A 17,697-nucleotide genomic window follows, 5' to 3' on the forward strand; every position below is an offset into this window, starting at 1 on the left:
TAGTAAAAATAGAAAAAATTAGCCAGGTGGGTACCTATGTTGTCCCAGCTACTCAGGAATCTGAGGTAAGATGATGCTTGAGCCCAAGAGTTTGAGGTTGCTGTGAGCTATGACGACACTATAGCACTCTACCCCAGGGTGGCAAAGGGAGATGTCTCAGAAGAAAAAAGAAAATGTACTAAAAAGAACATGCAGAGAATACACAGCCAAACATCAAAAGAAGAAAATATAATGAAAAGAACACAAAGAAAATGTGATTAAAGTAGTGTACAATGGTATGCAAAATACATGGGTTTTTTGCAAAATCACAGTACTATTTATTCTGGAGTCAGTGACTGACCCCCATTGATGTTCGTTTGATGCCAAAATGGCGCTGGTATGCAACTGCTATAGAAAGTTTTGTCCTGATGATACCAAATTCAAGATGTCTTGAATTTAGTATAAGAAATAACTAATAGGGAGGTGCCTGTGGCTCAGTCAGTAAGGCGCTGGCCCCATATACCGAGGGTGGCGGGTTCAAACCCAGCCCCAGCCAAATTGCAACCAAAAAATAGCCGGGCGTTGTGGGGGGGCGCCTATAGTCCCAGCTACTCGGGAGGCTGAGGCAAGAGAATCGCTTAAGCCCAGGAGTTGGAGGTTGCTGTGAGCTGTGTGAGGCCATGGCACTCTAGCGAGGGCTATAAAGTGAGACTCTGTCTCTACAAAAAAAAAAGAAATTAATAATATACTCAGAAAGTACAACTTGTGAAACACAGAACCAGACCTGTATCAATAGCTCTAGACTCTAAAGAAGGGCTAAAGAAATTTTCTGGTCAACCTTAATTATGTGCCAAAACATGCAAGCTCTTTATGGCTTTCAACAGAAACTCTACTTTTCTTAGATTCAACATTATTCTCCCACTTGGGATAACAATAAGAAAAGCCATATAGATAGAATAGTAATTGCTTGAAAGATTATATTTGCTAGTTGACATCAGTTGCTAGTTGGCATTGGTTGGAAAAATCTGCAGAGCTGGGTGGTGCCTGTGGCTCAAGGAGTAGGGTGCCGGCCCCATATGCCAGAGGTGGCAGGTTCAAACCCAGCCCTGGCCACAAACAGCAACAAACAAAACAAAACACTTTTTGGGCAGCACCTGTGGCTCAAAGGAGTAGGGTGCTGGTCCCATATGCCAGAGGTGGTGGGTTCAAACCTAGCCCCGGCCAAAAAACTGCAAAAAAAAAAAATCTGCAGAGCTTAATATTATATAATGTCTTTCTTAGTTCTTTAAAATTATAAAAGAGTAGTACAGAGTGATATAAAAAGCTTCCATTCATAGGTTTTTACTGTAATCTTACTGACTATAGAAGTTGAAAGCAACAAAAAGGGAAATTTTAACAAAATCCAAAATTTTAAGTACCAATCTACAGAACAAAAATGTCCAGTGATGACCAGCTGTTACAGTAGTCATAATGAAACATCATTGTGCCACAAGCACTTAAACATAAAACTTACCATTTGGGGTGTTCAAAATACCACAGGCCATGACCCATATCAGATCAATTTGAACCAATGAGATTTAATTATGCAGCTTTTGTTTGAGCTGTAAATGGTTGCTGGTATCTTTCTCCCACTGGACTAGATATTGTGATGACCTGAGCCGAAAGCTATAAAAGTCATTATCTAGCACTTAAATATAGAGCCAATCCAGGTAAATATGAGCTAAAAGACTGACTCTGAGAACATTTTTTTTTTAGTCCAAAATCAAGTTATGGCTGAAGCAAAGTTACCCTTATACTTTTAGTTATAATGCCAACAAGTTCCTTTAAGCCAGTTTGGCTTGGGTTTCTCTATCATTCACAAACAAAAGAATTTGAAAGTGATAAAATTATGACTTTTTGTCTCCCAAAAAGCTAAATTGTTCAGCAATATAGAAGGTCATCTGTTTAGTTATTTTTCATATTTGAATGTTTATATCTAGAAGCAGAAATCATATCTCCCATATTCTATATGAATTCTATTTAGCACTTTCTAACTCAACCATCACTACTTACCATTTTCTTATCTTCAATGCCAACACTGGAGCTCAGTAACTGCATGTTAAAAAAGGCCAAAATGCCCAACAACTTGGGTTGTAAATAATTAGCCTAAAAACAAAAACCAATGTTATATAAGTTTTATACAGATCAAATTTCCTAAATTGACAATTTATTTAATACCATTTATATTTTACTTGATTAGAATATTAGAAATAAAAACTTGGTAAGTTAAATTTCTCCAAAAGCATATATTTTTACATCTTGTATTTAAAGAAATTAAGCTGATTTACAATCACCATGACAAAATGTGATTAAAAATATATAGTACAATGAGAAAATCATAAACTTTTGAATCATAGAGTGAGCTGGGGTGGAATCCTTATGATCTGATTCACCTAAGGACGCAGAGTGAAGAAAAGACAGAGAACAGAGAAAGGCTGTCCCTATTCTACAGCAATTAGAGATAAGCTGGGGAAAAGTACCTAATTTCAGAAAAGGTACCCTACCAGAACAGGTCTAACACAGGGATCAATATCCCCTGAGGTAATAATGACAAAGAGTTACACCATGGGCATCAAGCGTTGCGAGCTAGGTATCACTATCCATGACACTTTGGATCTCCTAAGGTGAGTATAGTTCATGCCTTCTTGAGAGAGGGTCCTAGAGGGCAGGGCAGGGCATGGGCTTTAAGTCAGCCTAACCTGGGTTTGAATCCCTATTTTGACACTTCCTAGTGTGGGATATTAAATAACTTATTTAAGTCCTCTGAGTCTATAAAATGGGAACAACAAAAGTACTTACTACATAGACTTATTGTAAAGATTAGTTAGGCCAATGCCCTGGTGGAGATGCTGAGGTCAACTTCAGATTTGAAATATTTAAAGTGGATTCAAAACTATATTAGCAAGGCCAACAAATAAATGCATGATTGTGGGCAATGGTGCTATTGCTATCTCCTGATTTCTTACACAAAAAATTTCTATCCAAATACATATAGACTTTTTTTTTTTTTTTTTGCAGTATCTGGTCAGGGCTGGGTTTGAACCTGCCACCTCCAGCATATGGGGCCGGCACCCTACTCCTTTGAGCTACAGGCACCACCCCATATAGATTGTTTTTGACAACTATGCAGTCAAAGTTATGATTTGTAGAGTGCCATATACTCTTGGACTCTTTTTTTGACACAGCATTTCATCCTGTCACCCTGAGTAGAGTGCTGTGGCATCAGCCTAGCTCACAGCAATCTCAAACTCTGGGCTCAAGTGACCCTCCTGCCTCAGCCTCCCCAGTAGCTGGGACTACCAGCATTTTCCACGGTGCCTGGTTAGTCTTCCTATTTTCAGTTGAGGCAGGGTCTCTCTCTTGCTCAGGATGGTCTCGAACTCCTGAGCTCAGGGGATCCTCCCACCTTGGCCTCCCAGAGTATGTGAGTCACCATACCCGGCCCTTTTGGACTTTTTGATACAATAGGGCAAGATGATTATGGCAGATTACAACTGAGTTATCCACAAACAACAGATTATACACACACATAGTCTGTTTCTAGTGGTCCTTCCATCCTCATTTGAAAATGTGAAAGGAAAGTGGATGCCTGAAATAATTCACCACTGTCCAAAGACTCCTTTCTTACTTGTGAAGAACCAAATTGATCTCAGAGATGACCCCTCTACTATTGATAAACTTACCAAGAAGAAACAGACGCTTACCACTCCAGAGACCACTGAAAAGCTGGTCTGTGACCTGATGGCTGTCAAGTATGTGGAGTGTTCATGTTCTGTACTCTCACATTCTAAAGAATGTATTTTGCAAAGCAATATTGGCTGCCCTGGAGCCTCCATAATCGAAGACGACTGCAGGTGTGTCTGTTACGAACATCTATCTCTTCAGAGACCTTTCTGTACAGCTGGTGTTGGCATCATACTAAAATCAATTTTTAAATCAAACTAAAGATTACAAATTAAAATTCATTTTTGCAATAATGACACCTACCCACATGTACTCATGTGAGACAAGGCCCACAGGTATGCTTGCCTCTCCCATATTAGTTAATTTTCAGTGATTGTGATCAGTATTAATTTCTGTTTTGTTCTTTCAAAAAAATTTTTTCTTAAACTAAGGCATACCTGTGATGACTCTGTAACAGACTAATTCAAATTGTTGAAGTTGCTCTCTGACTCCACTCTGGAGAGTAATCTGGGACATCTTAGTGGGTTTTTATTTTTCCTTAGTTTGGGGGGGAAGTGTGTGTGTGCTTTGTTTTAGTCTTATTTATTAAATTCATTAACAGTAGACAGTAGACAGTCCTTGAGGGGAGGAGGACAAATTGATTCCACATTCCACATCCTAGATCTAATTCAGAAAACATGTTACCCATCTGGTGCTGTTAGGAGTATAGTAAATGCCTCATTTAATAACATATTTCTTTTTGAAAGTTGCCCTTTTTCCCACCCTTGAGTAGATCCAGTATTTGATGACAGTCATGAAAGTACGTAAAACCTGTCTTGCCCTCCACTTTTCTAAAATATACTATATATGTGAATGTGACTTTCAAAGAATTTTTTTGCCATTTGGTGATTTTTTTGGAAGTTAGAAATTAACTGTTTTCACTGATAAATGGAAAGTATTGTACCTTTGAAATATACTAAATGGATGGAGTTCATAATTTAAAAAAAAAAATTTGTCAGTAATTATTATTTTTTTTTTTTTGCTTTTTGAGACAGTCTCACTGTATTGCTCTGGGTAGAGTGCCAATGGTGTCATAGCTCACAGCAACCTTAAACTATTGGGCTTGAGCAATCCTCTTGCCTCAGCTTCCTGAGTAGATGGGACTACAGGTGCCTGCCACAATGTCTGGCTAGTTTTTTCTATTTATTTAGTAGAGACAGGGGTCTCACTCTTGTTTAGGCTGGTCTCAAACTCCTGAGCTCAAGCAATCCACTGCCTCAGCCTCCCAGAGTGCTAGGATTACAGGTGTGGGCCACTGCATCTGGCCTTGTCAGTCACGGTCTTACATGTTTAGCACAGATTTGCAGCTCAATAGCATATGGTATGGTGTTCCTAGAATGTAGCTACTATGTAGAGTGAGGGGTGGTACTAGAAGACAGATGTCTGTGGAATGATTCACATACTCTCCAGCTATAAGGATGGAAGCTTGCACTTAATGAAGAAGCTGGGGGGAGGGGGGGAGGACCTTTCACAACATGATAGTCAGGGGAATCCCCTTATTTCTGTTTTGCATATGACGAACCACAGAGCAGCCAGAGAAGGTTCTCTAGTTTAGTAAACATCATGGAAAGAGCCTTATGAAGATTCTTTATAAGTTTTAATAGGATTTTTATCAGATTATTTTGGTTGAAATCTCTAATTTTTAAAAATGTTTAGGTAATCTTTTCCACCTTCCCATAATCCTAATTCTTATAGATTCTTTAGTATTGAACCAGTGCTTTCTTGGTTCTCAATTTATGACTACTCTGTAAAGAATATTCCTCTCTTTCAAAATCTTTATATACAGGCAAGGATAATGGCAAGAAAAAGAGCTGGGAATGAGTAGCAACTGAAGTATTTTCCAACTCTAGAAGAATGCTGCATTGCCTGATGTTGAGGGATCTGATTTGGGTACCATGAGGAAGGTACAAGGGAATACACTACTACACATAGAGAGGAGGTAGTTAGGTGTCCTATGTGTTCTCCAGATTAGATGTTGGGATCAAATTTTCTCTTGCCTAGCACAGAAAATCATCTGTTTTTCTTTTTTCTTTTGGCCGGGGCTGGGTTTGAACCCACCACCTCCGGCATATAGGACCGGCGCCACCCGAAAATCATCTGTTTTTCAAGTCTAAAATTATATTTAGTTTTGCAAACTTCTGATTTCAATTGAGACTCAACTTTGGCATAATAAGCCACAATTCACTAAGTGTATGACGCCAGCCTTTGCTTCTTAAATAAAACACACACATACAGGGCACTCACACAATCCATGTTAACATTCTAATTTTTTTTAAGTTCTTGCATTTAGACAAACAATTCTTTGAGTTCATTCATTTACCACTCACCAAAATTCATTATGCCTTGAATATGCTGGGGTACAGGTATCCAAGATAAGCAAAGTCATTCTCTCCCATTAGACCATTATGAGCAAAAGACACTAAATAAGTAAACATGTAAACAAACTTATGATAATTGCTATAACAAAATAAACATGACTGGGCAGGGCCTGTGGCTCAAGGAGTAGGGCACCGGCCCCATATACCGGAGGTGGTGGGTTCAAACCCAGCCCCGGCCAAAGAACAAAACACAGCAAAAAAAAAAAAAAAAAAAAAATGCAAGAAAATAAACATGATCATGTGATAGATAAGAAAGTTTAGATAGGGTATTCAGGAAACTCTGAAATCTAAAGAATGAGGAAGATCCAGATTATTCCCAGCAGAGAAACCCCACAAAGACTCTGGAGCAGAAAAGCTTAGCATGTATACAAAACACAAAGGAAACAATGCGGAGACATAGGGAGAAAAGAAGAAAACAGTACAGTATCAGAGAAAAAAGGTAGGCAGAGCATATACGGCCTCATAGATTTTATTTTAAGAACAATGTAAAACCACAGAAGCAATTTAAACATGAGAATGATATGAGTTTGTAAAAAGAGTACTCCGAATTTTGTGTACATAATTAATCATAGAGAGAGGAATGCAAAGAAAGAACAGTTAGGAGGCTTTGGAGAAAGATGAAATGGTTGTTCGCATGAGGTTGCTTGCTTCTTCCCACTCTCACATCCATTCTCTGCCCTGGGAGGCTAACTAGACTGCATCACTTAGGATCCTATGCCTTCAGACTCCCCACTGAATTCAATCAACAGGAAGCGCCAAGAGAACAGAGGATAAGAAGAGAGAGTGGGTATCTTTTCTGCTCCATGTTTTGAGGTAGTTCTGGTAGTAGCTGTATCACTCTACAATGAAAGGACTCCTTCTAAAAAAAAAAAAAAAAGAAAGGACTCCTTCTTCTTATGGTTGTAGCTCTCAAACAGGTTACAGTGAAACTATTTCTTCCCCTTTCCCAGGACTAAGGGGAACATTAAGTTTTCTACTGTTTGTAGTTCCTGGGTTCCTTGACATTGCCTGTAAAACTGAAAATAACTCCTTTGTCAAATTATTTTCACTTAACTATTTTTGTGTGTGCTGTTTCTTTCCAGGGCATAACCTATACAAACTCACAAGTCCGAAACTCAGGGGACGCCCAGACTAAAATTTTAACTATAAAATCACCAAAACATAAATCATACTAAAAAAAACCTAATGAGGGAATTTAAGGAGAAAATGATGATGGGGAAAAAGAGACAGTTATACATAGTCCTAAATGATTCTAGTATTTAGAAGATAAAGTAAATGATATTTTCTTGAAATTATTATCCTTCTTTACTGAAAAGAGCCAGTAAAGAAGAAAAAGAAAGAGTGAAGAGTGAAGAAAAAAAGACAATCAAGACAATGTGGCATCATAAATGCCACACAGGGAGGAAAGGTCAAGTGTGCTAAATGCTACTGAAAGGCTAACTGAGATAGAGACAGAGAAGTGACCATGGGATTTATTGTAGGAAGACTGGTGGTGATCCTGACAAGAAGAATTTTATAAAATATTGAGAACAGAGCCAGAGTATAATGGATTCATTTAATGGGAAATGAGAAAGCAGAGATAGAAACCTCTCTCAAGATATAAGATATTTTACTGCTAATCTTTGAAGTCTACTGTAGGAATGAGGGCAATCAAAAAAAAAAAAAAAAAATTCCAACTACCCAGAAGAAGACTGAAGCAGAATTGCTTGAGCCTAGGAGTTACAGACCAGCCTTGGCATTACAGCAAGACCCTGTCTAAAAATCAAAAAACAGAAAGAGGGCGGCGCCTGTGGCTCAGCGGGTAGGGCGCCGGCCCCACATGCCGAGGGTGGTGGGTTCAAACCCGGCCCTGGCCAAACTGCAACAAAAAAATAGCTGGGCGTTGTGGCGGGCGCCTGTAATCCCAGCTACTTGGGAGGCTGAGGCAAGAGAATCGCCTAAGCCTAGGAGTTGGAGGTTGCTGTGAGCTGTGTGACGCCACGGCACTCTACCAAGGGTGATAAAGTGAGACTCTGTCTCTACAAAAAAAAAAAAAAAAATAGAAAGAAGGAAAAGAAAAAGAGTAAGCCTGAGGAATTACATATTGTTTTCAGCTAAAGAAATGATATAGGCTCGGTGCCTCTGGCTCAAGTGGCTAAGGTGCCAGCCACATACACCTGAGCTGGTGGGTTGGAATCCAACCTGGGCCCGCCAAACAACAATGACAGCTGCAACCAAAAAAAATAGTCAGGCATTGTGGCAGGCACCTGTAGTCCCAACTACTTGGGAGGCGGAGGCAGGAGAATCACTTGAGCCTAGGAGTTGGAGGTTGCTGTGAGCTGTGATGCTACGGCACTCTACCCAGGGCGACAGCTTGAAGCTCTGTCTCAAAAAAAAGGAAAGAAAGAAATAAAATAATAAAGTGATTTCTGGCATAAATTTAAGGTAGAGAAAGATAAAAAAGGATAACATATCTTTGAACATCCCTTCAGTACAACAAAGGATTAAACTACAGTTAGAAGTGATAAGTTTAGTTTGCTATCCCAAAGAAGGGGAAGTTATAGGGTGAGGGGAGAACTATAAACATCTTCTAATACATGTAGAGTTTAAAAATAGTGAAGAAAAATATTTTTAAACATTTTTACTCAGTGAAAAATAAAATCTTCCAAAAATATTTTAAAATCTACGTTTTTCAGTGCTAATAGATGTTGTTAATGCCTGACTGTGACCATGCAATTTATTTATTTTTTTTTTTTTGAGACAGAGCCTCAAGCTGTCGCCCTGGGTAGTGTGTCATGGCATCACAGCTCACAGCAACCTCAAACTCTTGGCCTTAAGCGATTGCCTTGCCTCAACATCCCAATCAGCTGGGACTACAGGCACCCACCACAATGCCCAGCCATTTTGGGGTTGTAGCTGTCACAGTTGTTTGGCGGGCCAGGGCTGGATTTGAAACTGCCAGCTCTGGAGTATGCGGCTGGCACCTTAGCCATGTGAGCTACAGGCGCCATGTTGGACCATGCAATTTAAATCAATCTTTCCTTTTTTTTTAGATAAGAGTCTCACTTTGTGAGACTTTGAGAGTTCCATGGCATCATAGCTCACAGCAACCTGAAACTTGTGGGCTCAAGGGATTCTCTTGCGTCAGCCTCCGAAGTAGCTGGGACTACAGGCGCCCACCACAACGCCCAGCTATTTTTTTAGAGATGGGGTCTCAAACTTATGAGCTCAAGGCAATCCATCCGCCTCAGTCTACCAGAGTGTGAGGATTACAGGCGTGAGCCACCATGCCTGGCATTAAATCAATCTTTCTGAAAATAACAATACCAACTTAAAATTTACCAAATCTCTACCAGTTGGAAAATGAAAAAGAAAAAAAAAATCAGTATCTTCAATTAAGCTGAAAAAAAGAAAAACAAAAACGGAAAAAAATCTACTGAACATATTCCTTACCATCAATTCAGGTGATGTGATATCTCTTGGGCCCTGATATGGATCATCACTAGATGCGAATGAGGCAAGAATTGACAAACCATTGAAAACCTGTTGATAGTGTTCTCCAATGCGTAGCAATAATTCATTATGCAATCCCTGGAAATCCTGTCTTAAAAGGCTCCCCAGTTCAATTTCTGTTTCATTCTAATTCAAAGACATTTAAAAGAAAAAAAAAGGTTAAAAAAAAGTTTTTTTCCCTTCATACTAACATTCTGGAAATAAGCATATAGATTTTAACATGCTATTAGTAAATCAGGAGCTCTAGACTAGATGACAGGATTAATTAATAGTATTAAAAAAAGGTATTGGAAAAGGATTCTAATCTTGTTCACTCCTAGTAGAACTTCCCTGGGTTACAGGTAATAAGGAGAAGTGATAAGACTTTATTTTGATATAAAATTTAAAAAATAAAGTCCTAGTTTTCTCTAAGATCTGTCTTACAATATCAACTCAGTATTTACAGACACATAACCCCTGGGGTGACAGTAGCTTAGAGCAGTCTTTCTTGTCAGATTGCTTTAGTCAAATTTTTTAGTTTCCTCATCTACAAAACAAAAAGATAATAGCACCTTTATCTCATCAGGTAACTGTGAAGGATTAAGTGAAGTGATCCATATAAATTGTTTAGCACAATTTTTGGCATTTAGTAAGCACTTCATAAATACTTATTTTCATTCTACCTTCAAAAGACGCAGATTTACTTTCTCAAGGTGAGTAAGTACATTCAATATTTAATAATTCTCATATGGAAAGAGACCCGCTGCTGGCACATTATAAAACAAATGAAATAAATTAATGTGAGAGAAAGCAATAAAGTTTTGTTTTGTTTTTTTTTTTGTAGAGACAGAGTTTCACTTTATCGCCCTCGGTAGAGTGCTGTGGCATCACACAGCTCACAGAAACCTCCAACTCCTGGGCTTAGGCAATTCTCCTGCCTCAGCCTCCAGAGCAGCTGGGACTACAGGTGCCTGCCACAACACCCGGCTATTTTTTTGTTGCAGTTTGGCCGGGGCCGGGTTTGAACCCGCCACCCTCAGTATATGGGACTGGCGCCCTGCTCACTGAGCCACAGGCGCCGCCCAGCAATAAAGTTATATGCATGTTTCCAATAGGTTTTCCTGTTCCTATGTAATTTCATATTCCTCAGTAAGGTACTGTTAATATGACACCAAAAAAAGAAGCACAAGCTATAATTTAAAATTTAAAAACTAGCAAGAAACTGGGCCAAATTGTAATCAGAGCACAAAGTAAGTACACATAGACATTGTATCATAGTTGGAAGTGGCTGCCTTTTCCTACAGATATAATAACCTAAATATTACCAATCAACTCACAGCTCTAATCAACTGAAAAATGCTAATGATATCAACTAAGAAGTCCACAATGGGTGACTATTACATCCCATTATGGGGAAATAACCAAAGGCAATAACAAAAGAAGATTTCTATTTAATATGCTCCCAGAACAAAGACTATTTAACATAACATTGGGACTTAAATTTTTTAAGATAGGCTATAAATTATTCAACTTTCTTCCTGTAAGAATGGTAGAAAAACTCTACTATAACACTAATTTACACAAAAGAATAAAACATATACAAATATTCAATTACCTTCAGATAATGAAGGGCACGTTCTAATTCATCTTTAGAACAGGAACAGACCAAATGGGAAAAAATATATTTGAAGTTATTTATTAAAATCTCTCTACGATTGACATTTAGTTGTTTTCCTAAAGTTCGAATGAGAGCAGAAGCTGCAGGGCTTGCTTTGGCAGCAAGATCAGGTAGTAGAACTTGTAAAGTCCTCTGAAAAAGAATGTGACAATTACCAAAATGTACATTTGTCTAAATGATAAAATACATAAGCTGTGTAAAAAAATATTTTTAAATGTCACACAAATTTGGAGTCCATTTATGACTTATATTTGAATTCATATTTATCATTTATTTACCAAAAGATATTTAGTATGCATGTACTATGATTCAGACACTGTAGACATATCAGTAAACAAAATAGGCAGGATGCCCAGTGGCATAGAGTTTACGCTGTAAAAATGGTTGAAACAGACCACAAATACTCAAACATAAAAGTAAAGAAGATAATTTCTCAGGAGTATGTGTTAAAATATATTCATGCTCTAAGGCAGAAGTCTCAAGTCTGATGTATTTCAACTAACCTGTATTTAAAGAATAAGTAAGAGTAACAATAAATGCAATTAAAAAAATATTTTTAAGGAGTTGATAATACATTATAATAAAAAAAAAACCTTTTAACACATCCACCATCCTAATACTGCAAAAAATCTATTTTTGTTTTAGTCTATTTCCTTTAAGAGGTTCATAAGATACATACAAAATCCAATAAAAAAAATTTTCATTTATTCAGCATGTTATCTAATGAACATTTACTACATGTCAGTCACAATCGTTAGCACTGCAAATGTGATAGTGAACAAGACAAAGGCTCTGCCCTCATAACCTTACTTTGTTATGCCTTTCAACTTAAATGTTAACACTATAAGAGTGTTTAGGGTAGTTTCTGTAAAGTTCTCATTGTCATGATAATAAGTTATATAATATCCTATGACATACTCTGTAGTATGGAATAGTTTAGGAAGCTTTTTCTTGGGGGGTCGGGTGGACAGTCTCACTCTGTGCCATAGTACCCCAGGCTAGAGTGCCATAGTGCCTAGCTCACAACAACCTCAAACTCCTGAGTTCAGGTGATCCTCCTGACTCAGCCTCCTGAGTAGCTGGGACTACAAGTGCCTGCCACTATGCCTGGCTAATTTTTTGTATTTTCAGTAAAGATGGGGTCTCACTCTTGTTCAGACTGTCTGGACCTCCTCAGCTCAAGAGATCCTGAGGCCACTTTGGCCTCCAAGAGTGCTAGTATTACAGGAGTGAGCCACCACCTGCCAGGTTGGAAGCCTTTGAAAAGTCATTAGTTTCACTCAAGAGTTTTATTTTTACTTTGTTTTGCTACTTGGATAATGTTGAAATAAACATCTGTGCTTTATGATTCCCAGAGTAGAATTACTAAATGAAAAGATCTGAATATTTTTTGTGGTCCTCCCCATGTACTGTCATATTTCCTTCAGTATTAACCAATTTATAAGCAATTAACAAAATATAGTAATACTATAGGAAAAATTCTGTATGAATTGCCATTATAATTAAGAGTAACAGGGGCGGCGCCTGTGGCTCAGTGAGAAGGGCGCCGGCCCCATATGCCCAGGGTGGCGGGTTCAAACACAGCCCCGGCCAAACCGCAACAAAAAAATAGCCGGGCGTTGTGGCAGGCGCCTGTAGTCCCAGCTGCTCGGGAGGCTGAGGCAGGAGAATCGCATAAGCCCAAGAGTTAGAGGTTGCTGTGAGCCGTGTGACGCCATGGCACGTTACCCAAGGGCGGTACAGTGAGACTCTGTCTCTACAAAAAAAAAAAAAAAAAAAAGAGTAACAGTAGACTTGGCGCCTGTGGCTCAAGCAGCTAAGGCACCAGCCACATACACCTGAGCTGGCAGGTTCGAATCCAGCCTGGACCAGCCAAACAACAATGACGGCTGCAACCAAAAAATAGCCAGGCATCATGGCAGGTGCCTATAGTCCCAGCTAGTCCCATATACTTGGGAGGCTGAGGCAGGAGAATTGCTTGAACCCAGGAATTGGAGGTTGCTATGAGCTGTGATGCCATGGCACTCTAACGAGGGCGACAACTTGAGGCTATATCTCAAAAAAAAAAGAGTAACAGTAAACTTTTATCTTTGGAAAAGATAGGAAGATAATTTAGTCCATGATCTTTTACATCTCAGCCCTAATGACTTGTCAAAGACTTCCTAAGCCACTCCATCCTATAAAGTATGTCATTTGAATTCATAGCCAATCATCTTCTATACCACTAGAGTTTTGTACTTTACTACTCTATCTCTTCAGGAGTAGAAATGATCGTATTAGCCTCTGAATTACAAATGGAACCAATCACAGGACTAAAGAAAGACATTAGGGCTCAAAAATAACTGAAAGGATTAGCATTATTTACTTAGTATTAACTTTTCAGGACTGCTAACCACACATGGCAATGACTCAAAGCAGCATGACCTTAAGTTTTATAGTGTAAGCAGTAATCTCATATTGAGGCTTGGTGCCTGTGGCTCAAGCGGCTAAGGCACCAGACACATATACCTGAGCTGGCTGGTTTGAATCCAGCCTGGGCCCACCAAGCAACAATGAGGGCTGCAACTAGCTAGGCATTGTGGCAGGTGCCTGTAGTCCCAGCTACTTGGGAGGTTGAGGCAGGAGAATCGCTTAAGCCCAGGAGTTGGAGGTTGCTGTAATGCCATGGCACTCTACCCAGTGCAACAGCTTGAGGCTTTGTCTCATTCAAAAAAAAAAAAAAAAAAAAAAGCCGGGCATTGTGGTGGGTGCCTGTAGTCCCAGCTACTCGGGAGGCTGAGGTAGGAGAATCGCCTAAGCCCAGGAGTTGGGGGTTGCTGTGAGCTGTGTGACACCACAGCACTCTACCGAGGGCAATAAAGTGAAACTCTGTCTCTACAAAAAAAAAAAAAAAAAATCTCACATTGAAGTCAAAATCTAGAATGGAATGAACAAAATATTTAATTGCAAACCTCAATTAAGTTAACTATATGTTGCAACTTACAGTAAGAAAACGATTAAGATCAGGAAAGTCAAAAACATTGGCAATTTCAGACAAGGTATTTAAAGCCATTTCTCTCTGGTGTGCTACATCTTGTTTTCTTATCTCAGCATTCTGGAACGGAGTACTAGGAAGTGCTGCCATCTGACTGGAGTGGAGGGATTCTACCAAGAACTAGAGCAAAAACAATTTGATTCTTAGATTTCACACAAGAAAGCAGTTTTAAAGTAACATAAATAATACACTGTCATATTTAATTAAAAATAATAATACTTTTTAAAGTAACATAAAGGATACCATCAAATAATGTTCTACATTACCTAAACTGGCTCATTTGATTTTTATAACAACCTTAATGGGGTAGATTACCTCATAATCTCCCTCTTACAGACAGATGAAGTAACCAAGCTTCGTTATAAAACTGGAATACCATGCTAAGGATTTTACCACAAATATAGGGTAAAGCCAGTATTTTAACACAGACTATAATTAAACTTCTGTAGCACACTTAAATTATGTTGATTTAAAAAAAGAATATACTATTGTGCTTTGAACTTCTTTCAAAAATAATTTAATTAATAATCTTTAAAAATTTTTGCAGTACACCAGTTGAAAAATCAGTGGCCTAGTAGTCCCAGCTACTCGGGAGGCTGAGGCAGGAGAATCGCCTAAGCCCAGGAGTTGGAGGTTGCTGTGAGCTGTGTGATGCCACGGCACTCTACCGAGGGCAATAAAGTGAAACTCTGTCTCTACAAAAAAAAAAAAAAAGAAAATCAGCGGCCTAACTTTTTAGCCATTAATTGAATATATGATATTTAAAACAAAGTGCCAGGGGCGGCGCCTCTGGCTCAGTGAGTAGGGCGCCAGCCCCATATACCGAGGGTGGCGGGTTCAAACCCATCCCCGGCCAAACTGCAACAAAAAAATAGCCGGGCATTGTGGCGGGTGCCTGTGGTCCCAGCTGCTTGGGAGGCTGAGGCAGGAGAATCGCATAAGCCCAAGACTTGGAGGTTGCTCTGAGCCATCTGACTTCATGGCACTCTACCTGAGGGCGGTACAGTGAGACTCTGTCTCTACAAAAAAAAATAAATAAATAAATAAAAGAAAAAAAAAGAAAACAAAGTGCCAGCCAGAGCTCTGCCAAAAACCCCACAATGCCCCCCCAACAGGAGCACCCTAGAGATGATTAAATGCCCATTCCACTGTCAAAAAAAAAAAAGAAAAACAACCATAAGGATAATATCAAGGTATAAAAGAGTTTATTACTAAAAAAGTAAGGCTTCTCCCTAAAAATTAATAACAGAGTATAATAGTTAAATACAGCATTATGAGATGATTTTTCCCTTCTCCTATTTGTAATCTATGTCTTCAAATAAGTATCCTAAAGTATAAAACTGGCAAAATTCCATTTATCTTAAAAAAAAATCATTTTAAAAAATAATCTTTTAAAATAAGTAAAATACAGTAAAACATGCATAAATGTTCTTTTTAAAAAACGATTGCCAAGTACTGCTATTGTGTATAATCAAGACAATGATGGCCCTTACCTGACAGATGGGTTTTTTATATTGGCTAAAAAAATTTTGCAATTTAACACTTTTAGCTGCAACCAGAGCTCTAATTTCTGTGTATGCTGCTCCAGAAACAGATGCTGACTTGGATAACAAACAATGCAGTAAGTGCAAGAGTGCAAAAGGTACCAAATCTCCTTTTGCTGCCCTGAAATTAAAAAAAAACCATCATGCACAATAAATGTCTCAGAAACAAATGGAAATCCATAAATACATGTTGAATAACTTTTTTTCTATGTTATCATATGTCTCATATCACCATTTCTAACATGAAGCAAATAAAAAGGAAAACAGCCAAAATAAATAAGGAGTGATGGATGTGTTACTTAGTTCAATGTAAGCATTTCACATTGTATATCGAAGCAGTACCCCAAACCCCATAAATGCATCAATATACAAAGTTATGATTTAATAAAAAATAATAAATAAATACATAAGGAAGAATACAAAAGGTACCCAAGTATACCTTCCAATATCCCCTGTTGTAAGAATCAAGGTATCCTTCAACTCAATATTTCTTGATATTTGGGCATGTGTATATGCTTCCTTCATTCTTAAGACAAAAAGCTAGAACAAAAAATTAACTGGTTAAGGAAATTTTTAGAGCTAGGCCTATCAAAAACTAAATTAAAAATAAAAATTATTAACCTCTTTTATGAATCCATCTTCAGAGTCCAAGGATCCCAACACATGCTTGATATTTCCACTAAAAGCCACTCTAACATCCTTGTCTGGATCTTCCATTAAATTTAATAAAGTTCCAAGAACAGCTTTTACATCTATTTCATCTTCTCTAAAATCAAGATGCTTACAAAGATGAGGTAGGTTATCTATGAAAGCTAAAAGAGTATAAAATATATAATTTAACAGATTAATTATCAAAGTTGTACTATAAAGTGTTAATAAATAATACACCACAGAGAATCTTAACTTGCGGGTGGCGCCTATGGCTCAAAGGAGTAGGGCGCCAGCCCCATATACCAGTGGTAGTGGGTTCAAACCCAGCCCCGGCCAAAAACTGCTAAAAAAAAAGAATCTTAACTTGCTTTAAATTGCCAATATTTAAGTATGTATAGTAACAAAGTTTTAGGAAATAAAAATGATACTTATATATTTACTTTATACTTAACAAGTCATAAATGATATGAATCTAAAATAAATTCTAGACTTTTTATTTTTTTGTAGAGACAGAGTCTCACTTTATGGCCCTCGGTAGAGTGCCGTGGCATCACACAGCTCACAGCAACCTCCAACTCCTGGGCTTAAGCGATTCTCTTGCCTCAGCCTCCCGAGTAGCTGGGACTACAGGCGCCTGCCACAATGCCCGGCTATTTTTTGGTTGCAGTTTGGCCGGGGCCGGGTTTGAACCTGCCACTCTCGGTATATGGGGCTGGCGCCTTACCAACTGAGCCACAGGCGCTGCCCAATTCTAGACTTTTTAAAGTTATAAAATAACCAGTTCCTTTTAGAATATGTAGGCCATTACATATTACCAAAATAGGACTTAAAAACACATTTTACTAATCCAAAGAACCTTGAACTAAGATTATTACTCTTACAAGATTAGGGATCCTAGAAACCATGTGTTATAATGCTTTCAAAACTTGGGAATAAGTTTCAACTTGCTACCTTACCTAAACAAATGGATCATCCAAGTAAATCTCATGCACCCAACAAATTCATACTCCATTACTGCTGGAAAAGCAGCCAAGAAGATACAATCTATAGAGCTCAGTTGGGCAAGGTAATATTACTATTTGAATTTCTGAAGGTCCAACATGGGGGAAAAGGATGCATTAACGTTTTTGGTGTCACTAAAGAAGATATGGGGGCGGCACCTATGGCTCAAAGGAGTAGGGTGCTGGCCCCATAAACTGG

General features: G+C 38.5%; 1 protein-coding gene across 4 annotated transcripts in view; it reads right to left on the reverse strand.

Annotated features, from left to right (window-relative positions):
- The window catches only part of ATR (ATR serine/threonine kinase), a 158,750-nt gene that overhangs the window by 113,265 nt on the left and 27,788 nt on the right, over positions 1-17,697 (reverse strand). For all 4 annotated transcript variants that reach the window (XM_053598573.1, XM_053598574.1, XM_053598575.1 and 1 more), the window contains 7 exons: positions 16,468-16,658; positions 16,286-16,386; positions 15,796-15,967; positions 14,252-14,422; positions 11,206-11,400; positions 9,552-9,737; positions 2,032-2,124 (listed from right to left, as the gene is read on the reverse strand). In XM_053598573.1, coding sequence (XP_053454548.1) covers positions 2,032-2,124; positions 9,552-9,737; positions 11,206-11,400; positions 14,252-14,422; positions 15,796-15,967; positions 16,286-16,386; positions 16,468-16,658 — 1,109 coding nt within the window. The remainder of the gene's footprint in view (positions 1-2,031; positions 2,125-9,551; positions 9,738-11,205; positions 11,401-14,251; positions 14,423-15,795; positions 15,968-16,285; positions 16,387-16,467; positions 16,659-17,697) is intronic.

This window comes from Nycticebus coucang, chromosome 8, assembly GCF_027406575.1.
Source record: "Nycticebus coucang isolate mNycCou1 chromosome 8, mNycCou1.pri, whole genome shotgun sequence".
In the NCBI taxonomy this organism is placed as follows: Eukaryota; Metazoa; Chordata; class Mammalia; order Primates; family Lorisidae; genus Nycticebus; species Nycticebus coucang.